The sequence below is a fragment of the Neodiprion fabricii genome, chromosome 5, assembly GCF_021155785.1.
Source record: "Neodiprion fabricii isolate iyNeoFabr1 chromosome 5, iyNeoFabr1.1, whole genome shotgun sequence".
In the NCBI taxonomy this organism is placed as follows: Eukaryota; Metazoa; Arthropoda; class Insecta; order Hymenoptera; family Diprionidae; genus Neodiprion; species Neodiprion fabricii.
In genome coordinates, this window is record NC_060243.1 from 24,688,507 (window position 1) to 24,705,633 (window position 17,127).

General features: G+C 37.2%; 6 protein-coding genes across 13 annotated transcripts; 1 reads left to right on the top strand and 5 right to left on the bottom strand.

Annotated features, from left to right (window-relative positions):
• Window positions 1-1,335: 1,335 nt before the first annotated feature.
• Window positions 1,336-3,820, bottom strand: LOC124183751 (glutathione S-transferase C-terminal domain-containing protein homolog). The gene has a single exon (XM_046572687.1). The coding sequence runs from the start codon at window positions 3,818-3,820 to the stop codon at window positions 2,099-2,101; it is 1,722 nt and encodes a 573-aa protein (XP_046428643.1). The 3' UTR covers window positions 1,336-2,098.
• Window positions 3,821-3,930: 110 nt separating this feature from the next.
• On the bottom strand, window positions 3,931-4,889 carry LOC124183768 (protein JTB). 2 transcript variants are annotated; one of them, XM_046572730.1, is made up of 3 exons: window positions 4,830-4,889; window positions 4,214-4,453; window positions 3,931-4,115 (listed from the first exon to the last, which is right to left on the bottom strand). In XM_046572730.1, coding segments are annotated over exons 1-3 (405 nt in total). In that variant the 5' UTR covers window positions 4,832-4,889; the 3' UTR covers window positions 3,931-3,952. The 2 variants fall into 2 exon arrangements, with proteins under 2 accessions (XP_046428686.1, XP_046428685.1); XM_046572729.1 differs by having other exon boundaries at window positions 4,742-4,883.
• Window positions 4,369-10,593, top strand: LOC124183764 (DNA fragmentation factor subunit alpha-like). Of its 6 annotated transcripts, none has more exons than XM_046572721.1 (5): window positions 5,161-5,398; window positions 8,605-8,743; window positions 9,051-9,229; window positions 9,306-9,618; window positions 9,708-10,593. In XM_046572721.1, exons 3-5 carry the CDS (start codon window positions 9,052-9,054, stop codon window positions 9,826-9,828), a joined length of 612 nt encoding a protein of 203 aa, XP_046428677.1. In that variant the 5' UTR covers window positions 5,161-5,398; window positions 8,605-8,743; window position 9,051; the 3' UTR covers window positions 9,829-10,593. The 6 variants fall into 6 exon arrangements, with proteins under 6 accessions (XP_046428675.1, XP_046428680.1, XP_046428677.1 ...); XM_046572722.1 differs by having other exon boundaries at window positions 5,171-5,385; XM_046572719.1 differs by lacking the exons at window positions 5,161-5,398; window positions 8,605-8,743 and adding an exon at window positions 4,369-4,472.
• Window positions 5,393-7,763, bottom strand: LOC124183757 (D-beta-hydroxybutyrate dehydrogenase, mitochondrial). Its single transcript, XM_046572705.1, has 6 exons — window positions 7,461-7,763; window positions 7,236-7,319; window positions 6,967-7,141; window positions 6,774-6,895; window positions 6,599-6,703; window positions 5,393-5,998 (listed from the first exon to the last, which is right to left on the bottom strand). Exons 1-6 carry the CDS (start codon window positions 7,671-7,673, stop codon window positions 5,600-5,602), a joined length of 1,098 nt encoding a protein of 365 aa, XP_046428661.1. The 5' UTR covers window positions 7,674-7,763; the 3' UTR covers window positions 5,393-5,599.
• A 27-nt stretch (window positions 10,594-10,620) lies between the features above and the next one.
• LOC124183767 lies at window positions 10,621-12,657 on the bottom strand. 2 transcript variants are annotated; one of them, XM_046572726.1, is made up of 4 exons: window positions 12,520-12,657; window positions 12,371-12,449; window positions 11,744-11,875; window positions 10,621-11,516 (listed from the first exon to the last, which is right to left on the bottom strand). In XM_046572726.1, the coding sequence occupies exons 1-4, from the start codon at window positions 12,589-12,591 to the stop codon at window positions 11,290-11,292; spliced, it is 510 nt and encodes a 169-aa protein (XP_046428682.1). In that variant the 5' UTR covers window positions 12,592-12,657; the 3' UTR covers window positions 10,621-11,289. The 2 variants fall into 2 exon arrangements, with proteins under 2 accessions (XP_046428682.1, XP_046428684.1); XM_046572728.1 differs by lacking the exons at window positions 12,371-12,449; window positions 12,520-12,657 and adding an exon at window positions 11,998-12,171 and having other exon boundaries at window positions 11,744-11,894.
• LOC124183755 (G2/mitotic-specific cyclin-B) lies at window positions 12,517-16,873 on the bottom strand. The gene is made up of 5 exons (XM_046572701.1): window positions 16,650-16,873; window positions 15,590-16,201; window positions 15,192-15,431; window positions 15,003-15,121; window positions 12,517-14,918 (listed from the first exon to the last, which is right to left on the bottom strand). Exons 1-5 carry the CDS (start codon window positions 16,677-16,679, stop codon window positions 14,660-14,662), a joined length of 1,260 nt encoding a protein of 419 aa, XP_046428657.1. The 5' UTR covers window positions 16,680-16,873; the 3' UTR covers window positions 12,517-14,659.
• Window positions 16,874-17,127: the final 254 nt, after the last annotated feature.

A 17,127-nucleotide genomic window follows, 5' to 3' on the forward strand; every position in this document is an offset into this window, starting at 1 on the left:
AATGTTGAATGAAAAACTAGATAATCGACAAACATACTTATACGCATATACCTATATTATTCTTTTCATTAAATAAACTAGTCATGCCCGGTGTGTCGTGCGATTTTAATATCGAATATGTACTCTTATTTGTTTTTTTAAGAATTGTTGCATGAGCAATACAAAATCTGTCATGCTATACATCAATGAAACGTTGAAATTATCACATTTTCTTATTTCTGCAGGGATATTTATCGATTTTGTTTCCATCACTTTCCTCTCGTCCTTAGTGCCTATGTACAACAGCGTTCTCAATTATTTTATAGATAAAACCATCCAATCTACCTTACACGTTTATCCATGGAACATTAACCACAATCCTGAAAAAGATAACAGTAATTATAACAATAATAGTTGTGATATCATTACTATATGCGTCTGGTTTTCCTTTTATGATTTCTTGCTACTAATGCTAAAACGATTATCAGCTGTCTCAAACACCATGTATGGTGTATACACATACATGTACAATTTATTTTTATTAGTTTTTTTTTTTTAGTTTCTCTCATTTTTCGAACAACCTAATTTATTGCGTGTTTTTCTTTCTCTTCAATTTCTTCCTCTTCACTATCATGTATTGAAAGACGACGAAGAACAGACAAGTTGTTCGTCTCTGGCTAACAAAACCTGCGTCCAGATTATTATTAATATTATTATTAATGTTTGTAATATTGTCATTACTATCGTCGTCAAAACATTGTTATTATTCTCTAGTCGGTTGAATACCTAAAGAAACCAACTAGAACAAATTTGATAAAAAAGAAAAGAAGAGAAAAAAAAAACATAAATACTCTTTGTGCTTAGCCATCGATATAAGGTGTCTCGTTTGTACAATTGCTTACGGCTTGGCGATAAAAGTATAATTTACGATTAAAAATTAAAATACTGTATATGCCTGTATAAATAATTACGTGCATACATAGTTATGCGTAAATCATGCGTACGCGCGAGCCAAAGTAATCAAATGCGCGTTTTTATTTGTAATGAGAAAAACAAGAGAAGAAATTTTTTTTAGCGGATACTTTAATGTGAAACAATAGGTACACATTCAACGCTAGGTTGGATGTTATAACGAGTATAAGGATTTAGGTAACGATGATAATTTCGCGGAATGATTCTAACGAGAATGAAAATAAAGATGGGAAAGAAAATGGTTAAAAACCACTTAAAAAAAAAAGAAGAAAAAAAAAACTACATAGTGAAAATAGTATAGGATATTGAATTGAATTAATATTATAATATGTATGAAATATCAACGTCAACGATTTAATTTATTTAGTCATCTTTTTGACTTAATTTTAAATAAAGCGGAAAAAAAAATAAAACATTTCAGTTCAACACAGCAAAAGTTGTTCTTTTCGTCGCTGTTCAAACGTATTTTTATAAGAAATAACTATTGTACAGAATTAAGCATACATACCTATGTGCACGAATATGTCGAATGAGTTTGCACATTGTGAGACAGTAAAGAGAAATTCAAAGATAAAATATATAAACGCAGACAAATGTGGAATATGAACTTATATTGATGTGATAATTGAGGAAAGTATAATAATTGAATTTATAAAAAATTTTGAACAGCGATAAAATAATGAATTAGTTATTCCTACTGATTGTTTTTCACATACATACGTGTTTAGGTATTAAAAAAAAAAGAATATGTATCGTGATTTCTTCACCATATTTTCATCAACGTTTGGTGGTTATTATTATTACTATTATTCATTATTGTATTATCAACTATTTAGATGAATGTTTGCAGCAGTAAAAAAATCGATACCGTAGAGGAGTGTCAACAGCATACTGACAATTCATAGTGTAATTTAAAAATACTCGTGTATTTATCATGTTTAATATCGAGATTTCAGTTTTAATAAATATATCGGTTTACATATTATTTGTACAATAGAATCACGCAGTATACATTTTAGTTAAAACACAAGCTAATCTTGCTAAGGCAAGCCATAAAAAATACACCGTATTGTATGGAAGGTAAAATATACCATTTTATTTTAATACTTATATAAATATGAAAATATGTTACAAAAGTCGATAGGTACTAAGATTTTATTTCAGGGATTCCAACTAATAGGTGATTTTTTGGTGTACAATTTTCCGGGACGAGTTTAGCAAGGTGAACGATATAGTTGAACTGTTCGGCATGTAATTTTCGATCTGTGTCAATAATTGACATGCACTTATATCCCTGATCTGTTTTAGCATTATTTTCATCGTGAGTTTGGTCTGCCGAATGTCCCAAGACCAGATAACTCCTTGGATCAATTTTACTCTTAAATAAATTGCTCCTTGGATACTTTATATGATGGCAATCGTGTACGCTGCCGTAACAGCAGGGACAGCAGACAAAGATCGCATTCCTGCTTACGCAGTGTTCGATAACAAGGTCCGTCGCCACTCCGCAGGCATGGAGAGATACACCAATGTCAAAGTGTCCCTTGTAATAGTCCAGATTACATTGATAAAATCTAACATTTGTTAACTGAAGTTTCTCGACCCTTTTCTTGGCTCTGTTTAAACTCTCCTCTTTATTTTCTAGCAAAACTACTTCGCAGTTGGGCATCAAGTAGGCTATCAATATCCCCAGATGTCCTCCGCCAGAGCAGAAGTCGACGACTACATCCCCTATTTTTGCCAATGCCATTACAGGCCTGCACAAGTTTTCTAACTGCTCAAACTTACGCTTCAGTCTCGTTTCGGGCAATGCACCTCCCTCTGGCGTTGCTTCAAACGGGATTTCATCCCAGTTCAATGTCATTTCCGATCCAAACGGTTCCGATGCAAGCTCGATGCTGATGCCTAGCTCACTGATTAATGCAAATGAATCATCTATGTCAACTTGCTTTGTGTAAATGCGATTACGAGGCTTGTATCGCTTTGGATCGCTCTTATACAGGCTATGGTTTTCAACGTCGGGAAGAATATAGCTGGTAACCCGGTTCTTAAAGCTCGGAGATTCCAAGTGTCTTAAACATCTCAAACTTTCAGATATCATTTCACTCGAAAGCATCCTCGTGTACCACTTTGCTGTCAGTGGTATGAGTTCTAACAATTCACATCTCAATGCGTGGAGTGTAAAAAATGTGTGGATGCAGACAAATATTATGATATCCGCCAATGTGATTTGAGATCCCTCCGCATAAATGTGTTCTGGTATTTTATCCCTGTTACCCGTCGTAGTGCCATTGATGGAAAATTTTTTCGACATTGTATACTTGTACAAATTGTGCAATCTCACTGGCTGCGACATATGACATTCAAATCTTGCGATGCTTTCAGGAATCTCATTCGTATCGCTATTTGAAGTTTGACCATGGATAGATTTCAGGGTCGAGATTAAATCCACCTCGCAAAACTTTGTCCAGATACTCGACTCCGAGCAGGCCAGCAAACATGCATCCTTAAATCCTAGTAAGGCTTTGCTGTAGTGCAATGGCGTTTCAAAACACCTACTTTTTACTATTTGACGTAGGGTTGCGCAGAGCCCAGCCACACATGTCGTCTCGTTAACTATTACGTTTGGAAGGTTGCACGTACTCGCATATCGTGGTAATTTGTCTACCTCCATAACTGTGTAAGTAAACCCTGATAGATCAATAAAATTAGACCGTTCCTCATTGCGTGTTTTTTTTGTTACAACCAAGTTAATCGATACGCGAGAATCACAGTATTTTATCGTGAACAATGTTATTATGGTCTCTATCGGGGCGAGGCACAAATCTGCAATGGAATGAACCTCCAGGAAAAGCTGGTTGGTTTCCATAGTCCTTTTTTTTATATCGTGTACGATAGTTTAACAACTCTTGAAAGTCTGAATGCTACAGAAATGCAGTTCAAATTATACTATGTCAATTTTATAATTTTTTCAGAACCTGAGCTGGTCGGTACCGCCAATCTACACACTAGCTCTGAGTTGTCTAGCCACTTTTCTGACTATTCTTTGCCGCAAGATGTTCTCCCTCCAGTAGACGCTGATGCAAGATAAGACAGCGAGACCAAACATAAGGCCTTCAAATCTCCAGAAACTGCGCTCCTCCAGCCAAGCAACTTTATCACAACTGAAAAGAGTACAACATGTATAAAGAAAAATGAACCAGTTCAAGTAAAATGTGGAGTTATCACAAATCATGAAAACAATCATAATGACAATCCTTACCTTCTGGTTACAGTTATACCACTCTTGCGACATTTCAACACTTCCTTGTTGCTTGTATGAATGCAGACGCCGATGCTTTCGCTCGCTATTTCGAAAGCTGTACACGGATGACACTCTAATATCACATCAAATTCTTCATTGAGATAACAGCTCGAATTCTTTTCGACAGACTCTACAAATGCCTTGCTGTTGTCCGTGTCTGTCCAATTACTTTCAATAATCAAGACGAGTATCGTCAACCTGGAAGAAATGTTTTTATGTAAGTACAACACATCTCTCGCAAAAGTTACAGTATGGTTATATACATGTATATATAAGCAAAAAATTTGCGCAAAAATGATGACACATTTTTATTGGTCAACAATGCGAACGATAACAATTTTGAAAATATCGTTAATCAGGGTACTGATGGAATATTAAAAGAGAAAATCCACTCTTAGGTTATTATCGCTAGTGGTTTGCAGCAACTGAAAACGTGGGTATGAATTTTCAAGCTGATAAGCGTTATTGATAGAAATGAGAACAGACCCTCCTAAAAAAGTGACGGCTATGAGCATCCGCTTTTTTGTACACGACTCGATCATTGTAATATAAATTCAAAAACTGATGGATTTACATTGAAATGCGTACGTCGATCGACGAGGTGAGGTTATGACTCACGTTAACTCACCCTCCGAATTCGACGAATAATGGATAAGACAGAACTCTTCGTTACCCGCAATGCAGTGTGCCTTGATTGCATCACAGTTCGTCAGTATCCTTAAAGAATGCCGAAAATTGCAGTATTCTGCAATACCAATTTTATTCAACATTGGGATCCCACAAGACGAGTCGGTAAGTGGCAGAGTCGTAGAATTTACCCCCAAACCCGCTCAGATCCGGTAAATCATTACGAAAAATAACGCTGAGCTACCAGTCTTCATACGTCTTCATTCAGCGATGGGGATCATCTACGATGTTTTAAAAATAACGCCATCTGCGGAGAGGCCGAGAATCTCTTTGACCGAGAACTGAACTTGAAACGAACCTGTCATTCCTGTCATTCTAGCCAAGAGCACAAAAACTGAGCACAACGTCCTCACCAAAAAAACTGAGTGTAGACTGCGGGTGGAGGAGATACGATATTTATTGCGCAGACGGTTTTTTCGAGCGTGGGAGGGGGACAATAAATCGTATGCCTTGATGGTACGCCCATTTATTTATAAAGCCTTGAAATGTGTTCGAACAATCAACTATGAAAATACATCAAGTCAATATATATACAGTAATCATTTCAAGGGATTTCATTGACTGCCAGAATATCATAAATTTCTTTTTCTCTTCGATTAAATAGGAGAAATGAGCAACAAACTAAAGGAACAGATCTGCAATTGATCTACGAATCATTCAATCCGTGTATAGTATGTCGTATATAGGTTTTGGCAGGTGATCACTTAGCAGCGCTCTTATTCTCTCTCCACGAGACACAGGCATGTATCGCCTCAATGGGAAAGTTCTCACTGTAGCGTCGGTCAAAGCTCTGGTAGTTTGAGTCAGATCCGCCTCCGGACCAAGCGTGTATCTCTCTAAGGCAATCATCTCCTTTTGGAATAATTCTTGACCATACTCACGCCGTGTTTGGGGGTCGAGCTGTGTCCACATATCTCTTGCCTGCTCCAGCAGAGAGGCATTGTCTTTCAGCCAGGCACTGCCCGACACATATTCCCCGGTCTCAACTATAACAACATCCACACCCCATCTCCGCATTTCCAAACGTAAGCAATTTCCCCATGCCTCTACCGCTGCCTGTAAGTTTTTTGCATATTTTAGGGACCTACGTGCGGTAGTACAGTTTTTGTTATCACTTTGTCGCTTACAATGGGACTTTACCAAGTGTTTAATTGATCCTGGGATGGGATTTTCATTAAAAGATTGTAGACTATTAGGAAAAAGAAAAATTGTTTTTTTCAACATGAACAGGCCATTTCGGAGAAAATATACGGTCTATAAACAAAATCAATTGATTTTCAGTTCCCCACGATATACTCTTGCGCAGATTACATAAAATATTTGGGAAAAATTCAAGTATTGTGCTTCAATCATATTGTCATAAAATATATACTAAAACTATTCTCAATGAATAACGTACACGAAATAAAAAAAAGCATAGCAAGGGGTTGAGCTGCTTTAAAGATCTCGGAACACATACAGAAACTAGCGCCTTTACAGATTCACAAACCAAAATAAAAAATACTATGAATTTCCATTAGTCAGATAGCGTACAGTTTTGTCCTGATTTCAAATTTGCGCTTCCTTATCAAAGTAGCCGGTGTTCAGAGTAATAATTTTAAAAACCTATTGCAATTGATTATGCACAACCGAGTTTGTCACCTCCGGTCTTCTTACCTTTACTGCACAATGTATCCCTCGCACTGGGCTTGGGATTCTTGCGAAAAGGCTTCCTACAAGTACAACGCGTCCCTTAGAGCGTCTCACTAGCGGAAGGAATACCTATTGCACGATAAAAATAATAATAGGCAAGTTTCATAGTTTAGCAAACTTGTTGTACAAATGTTTTTACCTGCGTCAGTCTCGATACTCCAATGAAGTTAACTTCCACGCTACGCTTTAGCACCGAAGATGGAATCCACTCACATTCTCCTAGCGCCACCCAGGCGTCAGCATGTACCAAACCCCACAAACCTATAATTAAATTGGAATGCTCGATTTGACTTTTTCAGAGTAAGTAACGTAACTCTGGCTGGTCTATTTACCTGGAGCTCCGTCGGGCAAGTGCTCATTGACGTAGAGGAAAGTTGAATGGATATCACGCTCGCTTGTTACATCCAGTTGCAGAACACGCAGTCTTCCTGAGCATTGATCTTTTAGTTTGCACGCTATCTCATTGTTCTCGTTCTTGTTTGAAAAAGTCGCAAAAACTGTGAACCCCTTGAAAGATATTTAACAACGGACATATTATTATCGAGTTATCATTGTAATGATTGAGCATATCGATACTTTGTAGGTTTTTATTTTTATATACCAAGTCGTCCAGCTGCTTCGCCAAAGCATTTCCTACCCTGGAGTCACATCCTGTTATCAATATTGCCTTTCCAGCCGCAGTTACCTATGATAATAATTTTCTTCATCACTGTATTTAGTAATACGTAGAGATGTCGCTATTATGGCCTCAATCGTTAAACTTGCGGATATTTCACTTTGAACAATTGACTTTATTTCTCTTTGTTAGGCAAGTGTGATAGTTTACCTTTAGATTGTGATAGAATAAAGTAGAGCCGAGAGATACGCTGAGAAATAGAAGAAACAGTACAAAACTAGATATCTGCGAAATGCCGAAAGTGTTGAGAATCGTGGCAACGATAACTGCAACCGCGTGTGAGAATACGAATGGCAAAAGACATCGTTCTAACAACTCCCACGCCTGGCTGTCCTCGGGTGGTTTATTCAAAGTTTGTGGCATCACACCCTTATTTAATTTCAATATGGATACTTAATAATTGAACTAGTTTACTAAACGCTAGCCAGAGCTCACCTAGATGCCTGAACTGGACTAAGCCCAGGCTAACTTTAAACTTGATACGCTGTCTAGTCTCATTCGGCTAAATTTATCCCCTGCCGCGATGTAGGTACCCAAGGCCCGAGTATGCCTCAGCATGTTTTTTATATTCCTCAAAATACATGTAGATATAGGTGAATCATTTAATTCTATTAAAATTGGACTCTGCTCCAATAGTAAATGCATTGACGTAGAAATCCCATCAACTAATCAAACTTCATATTTGCTATTCACAAAAACTTATGATTATCCTCAATCTTGAAGCCAGTGTCCCACCTATGAAGTTCAAAATTGAAAGAATGGATAATACATCTGAAACGAAAGTGGAGAGCAAAACAGCGTTTAAAAAAAAAAAGAAAAAAAAAGGAGATCCTCCACCATGCACTTGCAGATCTGAGGTCACTATTATTGATTTCAGTCTGGGTGCCATGTTGGTAAAGGGAGGAGTTGCCTGTCTGGTTATTCTATGTATATACAGAGAGTACTGAGTGTATAAATAGGAAGGGTGGTTACACCATTGACCCAGTGTTCAGTTGGTGCAAAGTCGGTTCAGTGGCCAACAAATGATACTTTCTTTTTTACTCTACGTCTGTACAGTAGTGATATAATCATATTGAATTGCCACACCACTGACAACCACCATAGCCAGCGAACAGCTTAAGAGATTGCATTCGGATTCCACCCTCTTTTGCCTACATTCAGTATTCATACAGTGCTCACCAAATTGTGTATTGTCATCCTATTAAAATACCCTGTTAAACAGAAGTTTGCTCTAAATTAATTGAGAAAGTTTCATTGCCTAATAGTGTCATATTATCCTTACATATATTTACAGTTTATCACTGTGATTTCACCCAAGTGATTATCGAGTAAAAAGTTGAACGTGAAAGACCCATAATTGGACTGTGTTCTAAACAATCACCTTGGTAATTTTAATATTGATATCATATCTCTGGTGATATAAATAAAACAAGGTAAGGAAAACCATTATAAGACCCAATCTATCTATCAACATTAAACAGTTTGTGAAAAAACGATTGAGAGCCACTTTGAATAAGGATATATTGAAAGGATATGTTCCAAACACGTTTTTCAATGATATAATTTTATCCAAACAGCTTTCTAGATTCTTGAATTTTTCATTACAAGTATATATCAAGAAATTATTATACTATACTTCCAATAAGACTAAGCAATGAAAGAAAGTCTGTGTGAATTCTTATGGCTTACATTTTAACATTTTATTTTCATGACATTTATACAACGCCAATCTAATTTCAGGATGTCAGACACTGCAGGAGCAGTACAAGTAATAGCTTCCCCGTATAAGATAATTGATCATGCGAGAGAAAGACGCAAAGGCATTACAGCCTCGTCACTAAAAGAACTCACTGCCATAGCTAGAAACCGATTTGACTTGCCACAAGAAGAGCACCTGACCATTGTTTTGGAACAGGATGGTAAGTATTGTTATTTTAGATTGTGAATATCGATTATCTGGTCATTGAGAACCTTAATGAAGTGTGAATTGCGCAGGTACGGAGGTAGACGATGAAGAATACTTTGCTACGCTTGAGAGAAATACAAGCTTGATGGTCCTGTGTGGCCATCAAAGATGGTCAGCTGCTGGAAGCTCAGCTAGTACATCACGCTATGTTCTGCTGGATGATACGGATAGTGGAAAAGAAGGAACATCAAGAAGGAGGGAACGTGGGAATGGGGCACAGATCAAGCCGCTGGTCTCCTCACTGCGTGGAGATCCAACCCACATTTCGCTATTAGGTGGAAACGACTTGGAACTGCTAAGTGATATGGATCCGGAAAGTCTAGCAGACATTGTGCCTGACAGGTGAGGGATGGGTGAAGTTTTTGGGAAGAGAGAACATGTTGGGTGATTATATGGGCAGTCTGTTGAGTGTTTGAAAAAAACTTCTGCAGGATATTCCTGGAGCAACTGAAGGAGGCGTCAGGAAGATTTTTAGCCGAGAAACGACAGGCGCAGGAATCAATGGCACTATTGCAGATGTATGCAAGCGGAGGAGAGATGGAGCGGGCGTAGGCCATGTGGGGGGTCGGCACCCTCACACTGGCAAACATGTACCGCATTCGAAGACGTCTTATATACAAGGGACGTCACATTCAGCAAACGATGATTTTCATCTGGAATTGAGCCGAAGTTCCATGTCAAATTACCCAATGAATATGGGGCAGAAGGAAGGGAGTAAAGTTTCTGTGATTCATATGTGTATAGATATCTGCCGACTGAATGATGGGCAATTTTTATGTCCTACGTAATGATTAATGGATGATCACAGCTTATAATACACGCTCATAATATTTGGCATACCTTCTGCATTACAGGTATCGTACGTCTTTTATCGGAGAGAATAAATAATTGCAACTTTGCACACAATCGTGTAGGTAAACATACCCTACATAAAATTGCGTTAGGAATTAATCGGCTATAGTGTACTGACCCTTTGCAAAATATCCAGTAAAGTATCATTCCACCGCTGCCGAGGCTAGAGCGTAAAAATAATTTCCTTGCAAGATAGCCACATCGATATTGGCCCAAGGATTAGGATTACATATGATTTTTATAAATGTTTATTACACATTGTATTTCTATAAGAGATAGGTTTTAGTTGATACCAAGTTTTATGAAATGTTTAAGACTGAATTTCATTATATTGAGAGGTAAGTAAAGTTTCATCCCCCATTTAGATCACAATTTTCGCTCCACTAAAATTAGCTGTTCGATCCATAAACCGATCTTAGCACCCTTTGATACCAGAAAAAGACACATTTGATAGAAAACTAAATGCGAAAAGAAAAAAAATAAACTTAATTATATAGGTATGCATATATATACAATACTGTATATTATTATCGATCCGACCCGATAAGGGCGTTCTTGCATTTAAAAAATCGAATTTGGCAGCCTCGTATCTAATTCTTTTTTAGACAGCATTTTTATAAATCTACGATTAATTAGGTAATTTTCATTATCGTAAATTTTCACATTTCACATGTTAATACCATACTCTAGATGTATGTGATATTTGATAGAATCTTATAAATTTAACAATTAAATTTCGCAAGCACGTCGTTATACACCGATAATTACATATATTTAGCTAACGATAATTTAACCGGTAAAAATAAAAAATGCTAAATACAATTATAATTTTAGATGGAAACACTGGTTTCAAAAGAAATAGTAGTAATAAAAGTAAATAAAATAAACCGCTCTTAGTTAATAATAAGAATAAATAGAACTGCCAATAATAAAACTTAAATGCTCAATTATCAAGCCTCTGATAATGATTTAACATTTCTTAGTTACCCGTGTTTAAGTGAGTAAACAAACATTGTATTGTACAATCGACATATTTAATGGGTAATACATGAATGTGTATCTATATTATACCGTGTATGCTGCACAAAACATTAATAAAGCATTTTATTTACTGTCCAATCATCTAGCGACGCCACTAAATTCAAACATCGCAGAAACTGCTCAGATTTTGATACTATGAAAAAAATTTGCTTCTGTAACATTGAGAAGCGCATTCGCGACGTTCTTTGAACGAATAGAAGCATCTCTCAGCTGGCTAGCGGCTTCTTGCAGTGTCAGTTCACTCCTTAGCAGTTGTCTATTAGCAGATGTCAACTCCTGAATATTTTTACCAATAACAGATTCACAAATCTCAGTCAAATCCTTGTCCAGCATCTGGTGACAATCCCCTGCAGCATACAGATAAATCGCACACAATTAATCATACAACAGTAATTCAGCAATATCGTTATGTGAATACAAATTTTTGACTACAATAAGAATGAATATTCAGAAATTTCAAAGACAACTCAAAAAATGAGTCACGCAGACTTTTTGGGTGCCTCATTATTTCCTTGGTATTTCTTAATTTCAAATTTTGTTTCATAATAATGATAATAATGGTTTTAAGACTTACTCAGTTTCTTGTGAAGCAAGCTGTTGTACTTGTAGGTATGTCTATTTGATTTATGTACTCTAGCCTCCGTATAAGGAGGGCAAACAATCGCCTCAACAGCTCCACTTATGCTACTTAAGCTGGTAGTTCCATCTGGGGTAAGTATATTCTTCTTTTAAATCAATATTTACGATGTTTTCAACACATTCAATATTAAAGTTGTTATTTGTTACAGGAGGAGGAAAGAATAAACAGAAAGGAGTATATTTCAATACCTTCCTAATACCAAGTTTATATTGTAGTGTTCGACTGGAGCTTGAAATAACAATCATTGAAAAGCCAGAATGTGCAAAATATTGCCTCTCAGAGTTAAGTGCAAGGAATTTTTGATACACAGAATTGAGAAAAAATTAAAAATGAATTTTATAACTGAAGTAATATTTGCAGGAATAAAAAAGAGAAACTTTCTCCCAGAGCGGTCGAAGAGCTAAGATGACAAAAAGAAGCAGTTACTGATCTCATCTCTAACAACAATTGCAGTTGCTTTTACTCCGATTACGTACATCTCACTGTGAGAGACGATATTGCCTCGTAGATCCGGACCTAATCGCTGTGGAAGAAAAAGGTTAGGTCAGATTTTTTGTTTACCATCGTCGGACTCTGGCGCTTCCCCTGGAATAATCGTGCCACACGGATTGAGAATTCGTTTTGGCTGGAAACCGGGTCCCTGAAAAAGCAAAACAGTAATTTTCGTTTTTATTTTCCCTAATCCGCGATTGGTTTTTAGGGTTACGTACCGTTGTCACGTTGACAGATTCGTCGTCGGATTCCGGTGCCTCGCCGGGAACAACAACGGCCTTTAAATCCATTTTTTTTTTTTTTTCTTAATACAATTTTTAAGTTTTTAACGCGATCACTTCGCGATGGCTATAGACTGTTCCAGCCCAGTTTGACACTCTCTTGTCATTAGAACGCAGAGAAAAACAAATTGCGTAAAAGAAAATAAACAGATTAGTCGTGATTAGTCGCTCAACGGTCGGGAAACAAAGAAATCAATAGATCGGTTTCTCAACTTTTTTTATATCCTCTATCATGCCGTGTCTGTACATAAAATCGTTCTTATTTAAAAATATTTAGAGGATATTTTCAACGTATTAATTATCTGAGTATGGCGGGAAGTGAGATGACGTTTAAAATTTTTTGCTTCGCTTCATGCAGTTTTAGGTCACATAAATATTGTATCTTATCGGGAAAAAGTAATGAATGGGTAGTTAGCTTTTCAAACAAGTATGGTTTTTATTTATTATTCTACCAGACACAGACCAGTTTTCGTATTCTAACATACAGTAAATTTAATTTCATTTAATACTTAATGTAGAATAATTTTGTGGCTGATTATTATATTTTTGTGCGGTTCGATTCAACCCCGTTACAAGTATGTACCTATCTATTATAGCTAGCTTCAAGTCTGTGAGTAAAAAAAAAATAAAATAAAAAAATAAATGAAATAAAATAACACACATATAATATGTACAAATATAGACACGTCTCTGGACACGCAGAAGTTCAACGGAGGGTTCAAGGAGTTCCATATTTCATTGACCTCAAACTGTGCGACAAGCGACCAATCATTTAATTTTTGAGTAATATTCATGCAGACAAGTGATTACATTTTGTAGGAAAAAAATAAGCATTAGATGATGTGGATAGTAATATTTTATTACCTGACTCAGTTCGGATAATGAATTCCAATACGTAATTTTTACTAGAAAATTAGAAACAATCCACAAGGTAAGCGTGACGTCACATATATAGGCTGACCCAAGATTATCACCCCACAGGCTATCAATATGTTCCCCAAGAAAATTTGCAACTGAAAGATTTTTCACATTTAACAGGAAATTTGTCATTTTCGGCTTACAGCCGTTTGAGATTAGCCAATTTGGTAACATTTGATTGTTCAGGACAGGTGTCGGGCACATGATGGTCAAATGACGCTTCGCCAGCCTTATTTAGTCATCAGATGCTATCAGATCGGCAAATTTCCAGAGTCTATAATTCTCAGGCGTTAAATTTTCGATGACTAAGATAAAAAATGTTTCAGTTGCAGATTTGCATGAGGAATACATTGATAGCCTATGGGGCGATAATCCTGGGTCACTCTGTAGATACGTTATAGTTTGATCACGCCAATTCATAAATCCTGGAATCATTCCAATGTCATGCTTTAGTTACCTACTATTTCAACAGACTCACCGGTATTGTTCAAATGGTTTCTTCTAACTTATATCGCTATAATCACAAAATCCGTGTTACCATTAGGGGTCACAAGTTTTTGAGAAAAGTGCGCTAGTATCATGAACATCAACATCCAATTGGTTGATTGGTTTTTCTTATTTCTCTCTGTCGTAAAATATTAAAATATAATTGTGGTGCGCGTATAAAAAGATAATTACGTTACAATAGCAGACTAATAAAAACTAAAATATTATAGTATAATACCTGATATAATATATATATATATAATCAAAACAAAGAAAAATAATATTAATAATAATTGTAAAGAGTTCGAGCATGAAAAATCACCAATGTTGTTTTAATCGCGATAAGAATTTTAATTTATCAATGTCTGTGGCTTCTGAATTATTTTTCTTGTGTCCGCTTTATTTTAGCATTGCTATTACTCATTCACTCTTTCCATCGATATTTAAAAAGAAGTCTTTTCCATCCATCGAAACGCGAATGCATTTGAAAAGAAAATTGTTTCTTTTTTTGAGCTATCTAATAACGCACAGGCGAAATGACGTACGCTCAGCAACATTTTGTTGCTCGACAAATACTAATATCGCCGTGTCCTGCGTTAAACGAAGAATGTAGAATTCTTCTTTAAATTATATTATCAATTTTCTCACACACATTATACACAGTACCACGTGTCTAGTCTTGCCTCTTGGTTGTCGCCAGGTCGTACATCGTCGGTGATTTTAGCTCTGAACGCAAACTTATTTTCATGTGCTTTGACTGGGTGTACTTCTTTCTCACAGCTTGATGCTTTGATTTTTCAACATTTATGATATACAAAGCTATTTCTCTGACAACTGGTAGTACCTGCTCCTCTTTGTACGTACTGTAGTGTACTAGAGTCGGCGTCCAGACGAGTTTTCCTTCCTCTGCATCTTCTTCGCTACCAATCAGGCTATGCAAACCAGAATAAAGGATGAACGAATTTCAAATTGACTTTGGCAAAATATATAACAATACAACTGAAAAATGAACTTACAAAAGTGAGAGGTACAACGCTGCAGCTGCAACGAGACTGGGCGGGTAGTGGCACATGTCATAATTGATTAGACCCTGCTCCAGAAAATATTTAGCCATTGTGTGATGGACTGCTAAGGCCTATAGAAGAAGAATATATGGTATTTGAAATGGAATTGAACAAAATTACTCTCAAATGAAATTATCATACCTTTCCCGCCTTGCTATATCTTCTCAGGAATTGCAGGGGCAGGGGCCGTCCAAAAGAGTATTTCAGAGTCCGCAACATCACCATCTCCATCTGCAGGACCTCCAGCTTTGAATAGGCATTATCCGTTACATAAACAAAGTCGTTTATGTCTGGGGAATACATTTCCTCGTATTTACTTGCAACGAACATTGCCGTTATACCCACCAGCTGTAGCCTCTTTCTGTCTATACTCCTGTACGCCTGTGAATAAGGTAAATTAATTGTACAGTATAGATGCCAAAAAGTTTCACACAATAACAAAATTACGAAAATTTTCCAACTAAAGTAAGCCTCTCATTCATCATTCTAGATTAAAAAAATTGAAAGCAGATACTTTTCAACTATAAAAAATATCAAACCTGAAGGAATCGATCAAGTATCGCAACTGTCAGATAGAGCGTCTCCTGAGTGAGGTGGAACTGTTGATGAACCTCAACAAGCCAATCGACAAGAACACTTCTCATTTTCGGAGTGACTTGTTGCCCAGTTAAGAACTCTCGTTCCACAGGAGTTTGCCGCTCAAGGTCACGGAGGTGTGCATATATATCATTGCTATATATTGACACAAGTATGGGATTTCCACTGTCGTCTTGGTCAATGTCCTCTATCAAAAGGTCTGAGGAAAACGACACCTTTTCAACCTGATCCGGTTGCTGTGTTTGCTGCTGGTGTGCAGGCGGTGGAGTTTGTTCAATCGAAGGTCTGACGAGTGGGGATGAGGGTTCATTTCTAACGAGTTGCTTGGCCAGCTCAACGTGTGGCTTTTCCGTCAGCTTCAGACTTTCTAAGGTGGCTGGTTTCGCTGTTGTCTTCTTTGGCAAGTCATGCTGAATGCCTGCCTTGCACATTGGTCTTGTGCCACGCAAATTGTTCATTTTGTTGCCTATCTCACCCAATGCTGATCTTTTGGTATGTCCAAGACCCAGGGCCTTAGCTTTAGCATTTGCGACATTCTCCTGATTCCCAATATTCTGCGAAATTAAAAAATTATTCTATCGAAAAGACGAATGAGTAAGACCTGTCAGAAATCGGCTTGATAATTCGGGGGCATGCATTTTGCGAGACAATTAAAGCCATCAAAATTCGGTATTGGGAAATGAGATTGCAAAATTTATTTGAATTTTGGAAAAATTTCAAAGTGGGATCAAAGGGCAAGTTTGTTTGTTATTACTTTCTTTACACCGTTGGCGTATTTTCCACTGCAAAAAGTGAGATAAAAGTCGGAGGAAGCAATCTTAGACTGTTGTTGAGATTTGGATGAAATTCGCTAGTATCCGAAGTCGGGGGGGACGAGATTTTCGTAATCATAATCCCCCTGTCGTCATGAAAAACGGCCGTTATACTGGCACGCCGGATTCATATTTAGAATGTAATAACGTGGCGCGGACGAGTTAGTAAGTAAATAATAATTTTGCTTACCACAAGGGCCGGTCGACTTCTCAACGCCATGGTAAATGCAGCTTATATATCGAACTATAACAGTGTTAAAATTCGCCTTTTATTGCGCTGTATATCCCAGCTCTGTGCCAAACAAGAAACAACAAACTCTCGGCTGTGCATTCACTACACCACCGAGCAATCGAGCAACGACTTCTTCGGTTTGAATTCGTTTGTCCAATAACTTTCAACTGGCGAGCGGTTAACGGAAATCGTCTCTCTCCTTTCTTCGTCCCTCTCCATCTGTCTCGGGTCCCATACATCTGTCACTCTCCGTTCCCCCTTCCTTTCGCTCTAACCCCTCGGACCATAATCGGAGAAATCACACGATTGGTCCGCTGCCCGGAACAGGGTGAATAGTAAAAGAACCACCGAGTCAGGTTAACGCTTAAACAGATGTTTTTATTTTTCGTTATACATCAGGCAGGGGATGATGCCGTACATGAAAATAAACAATATC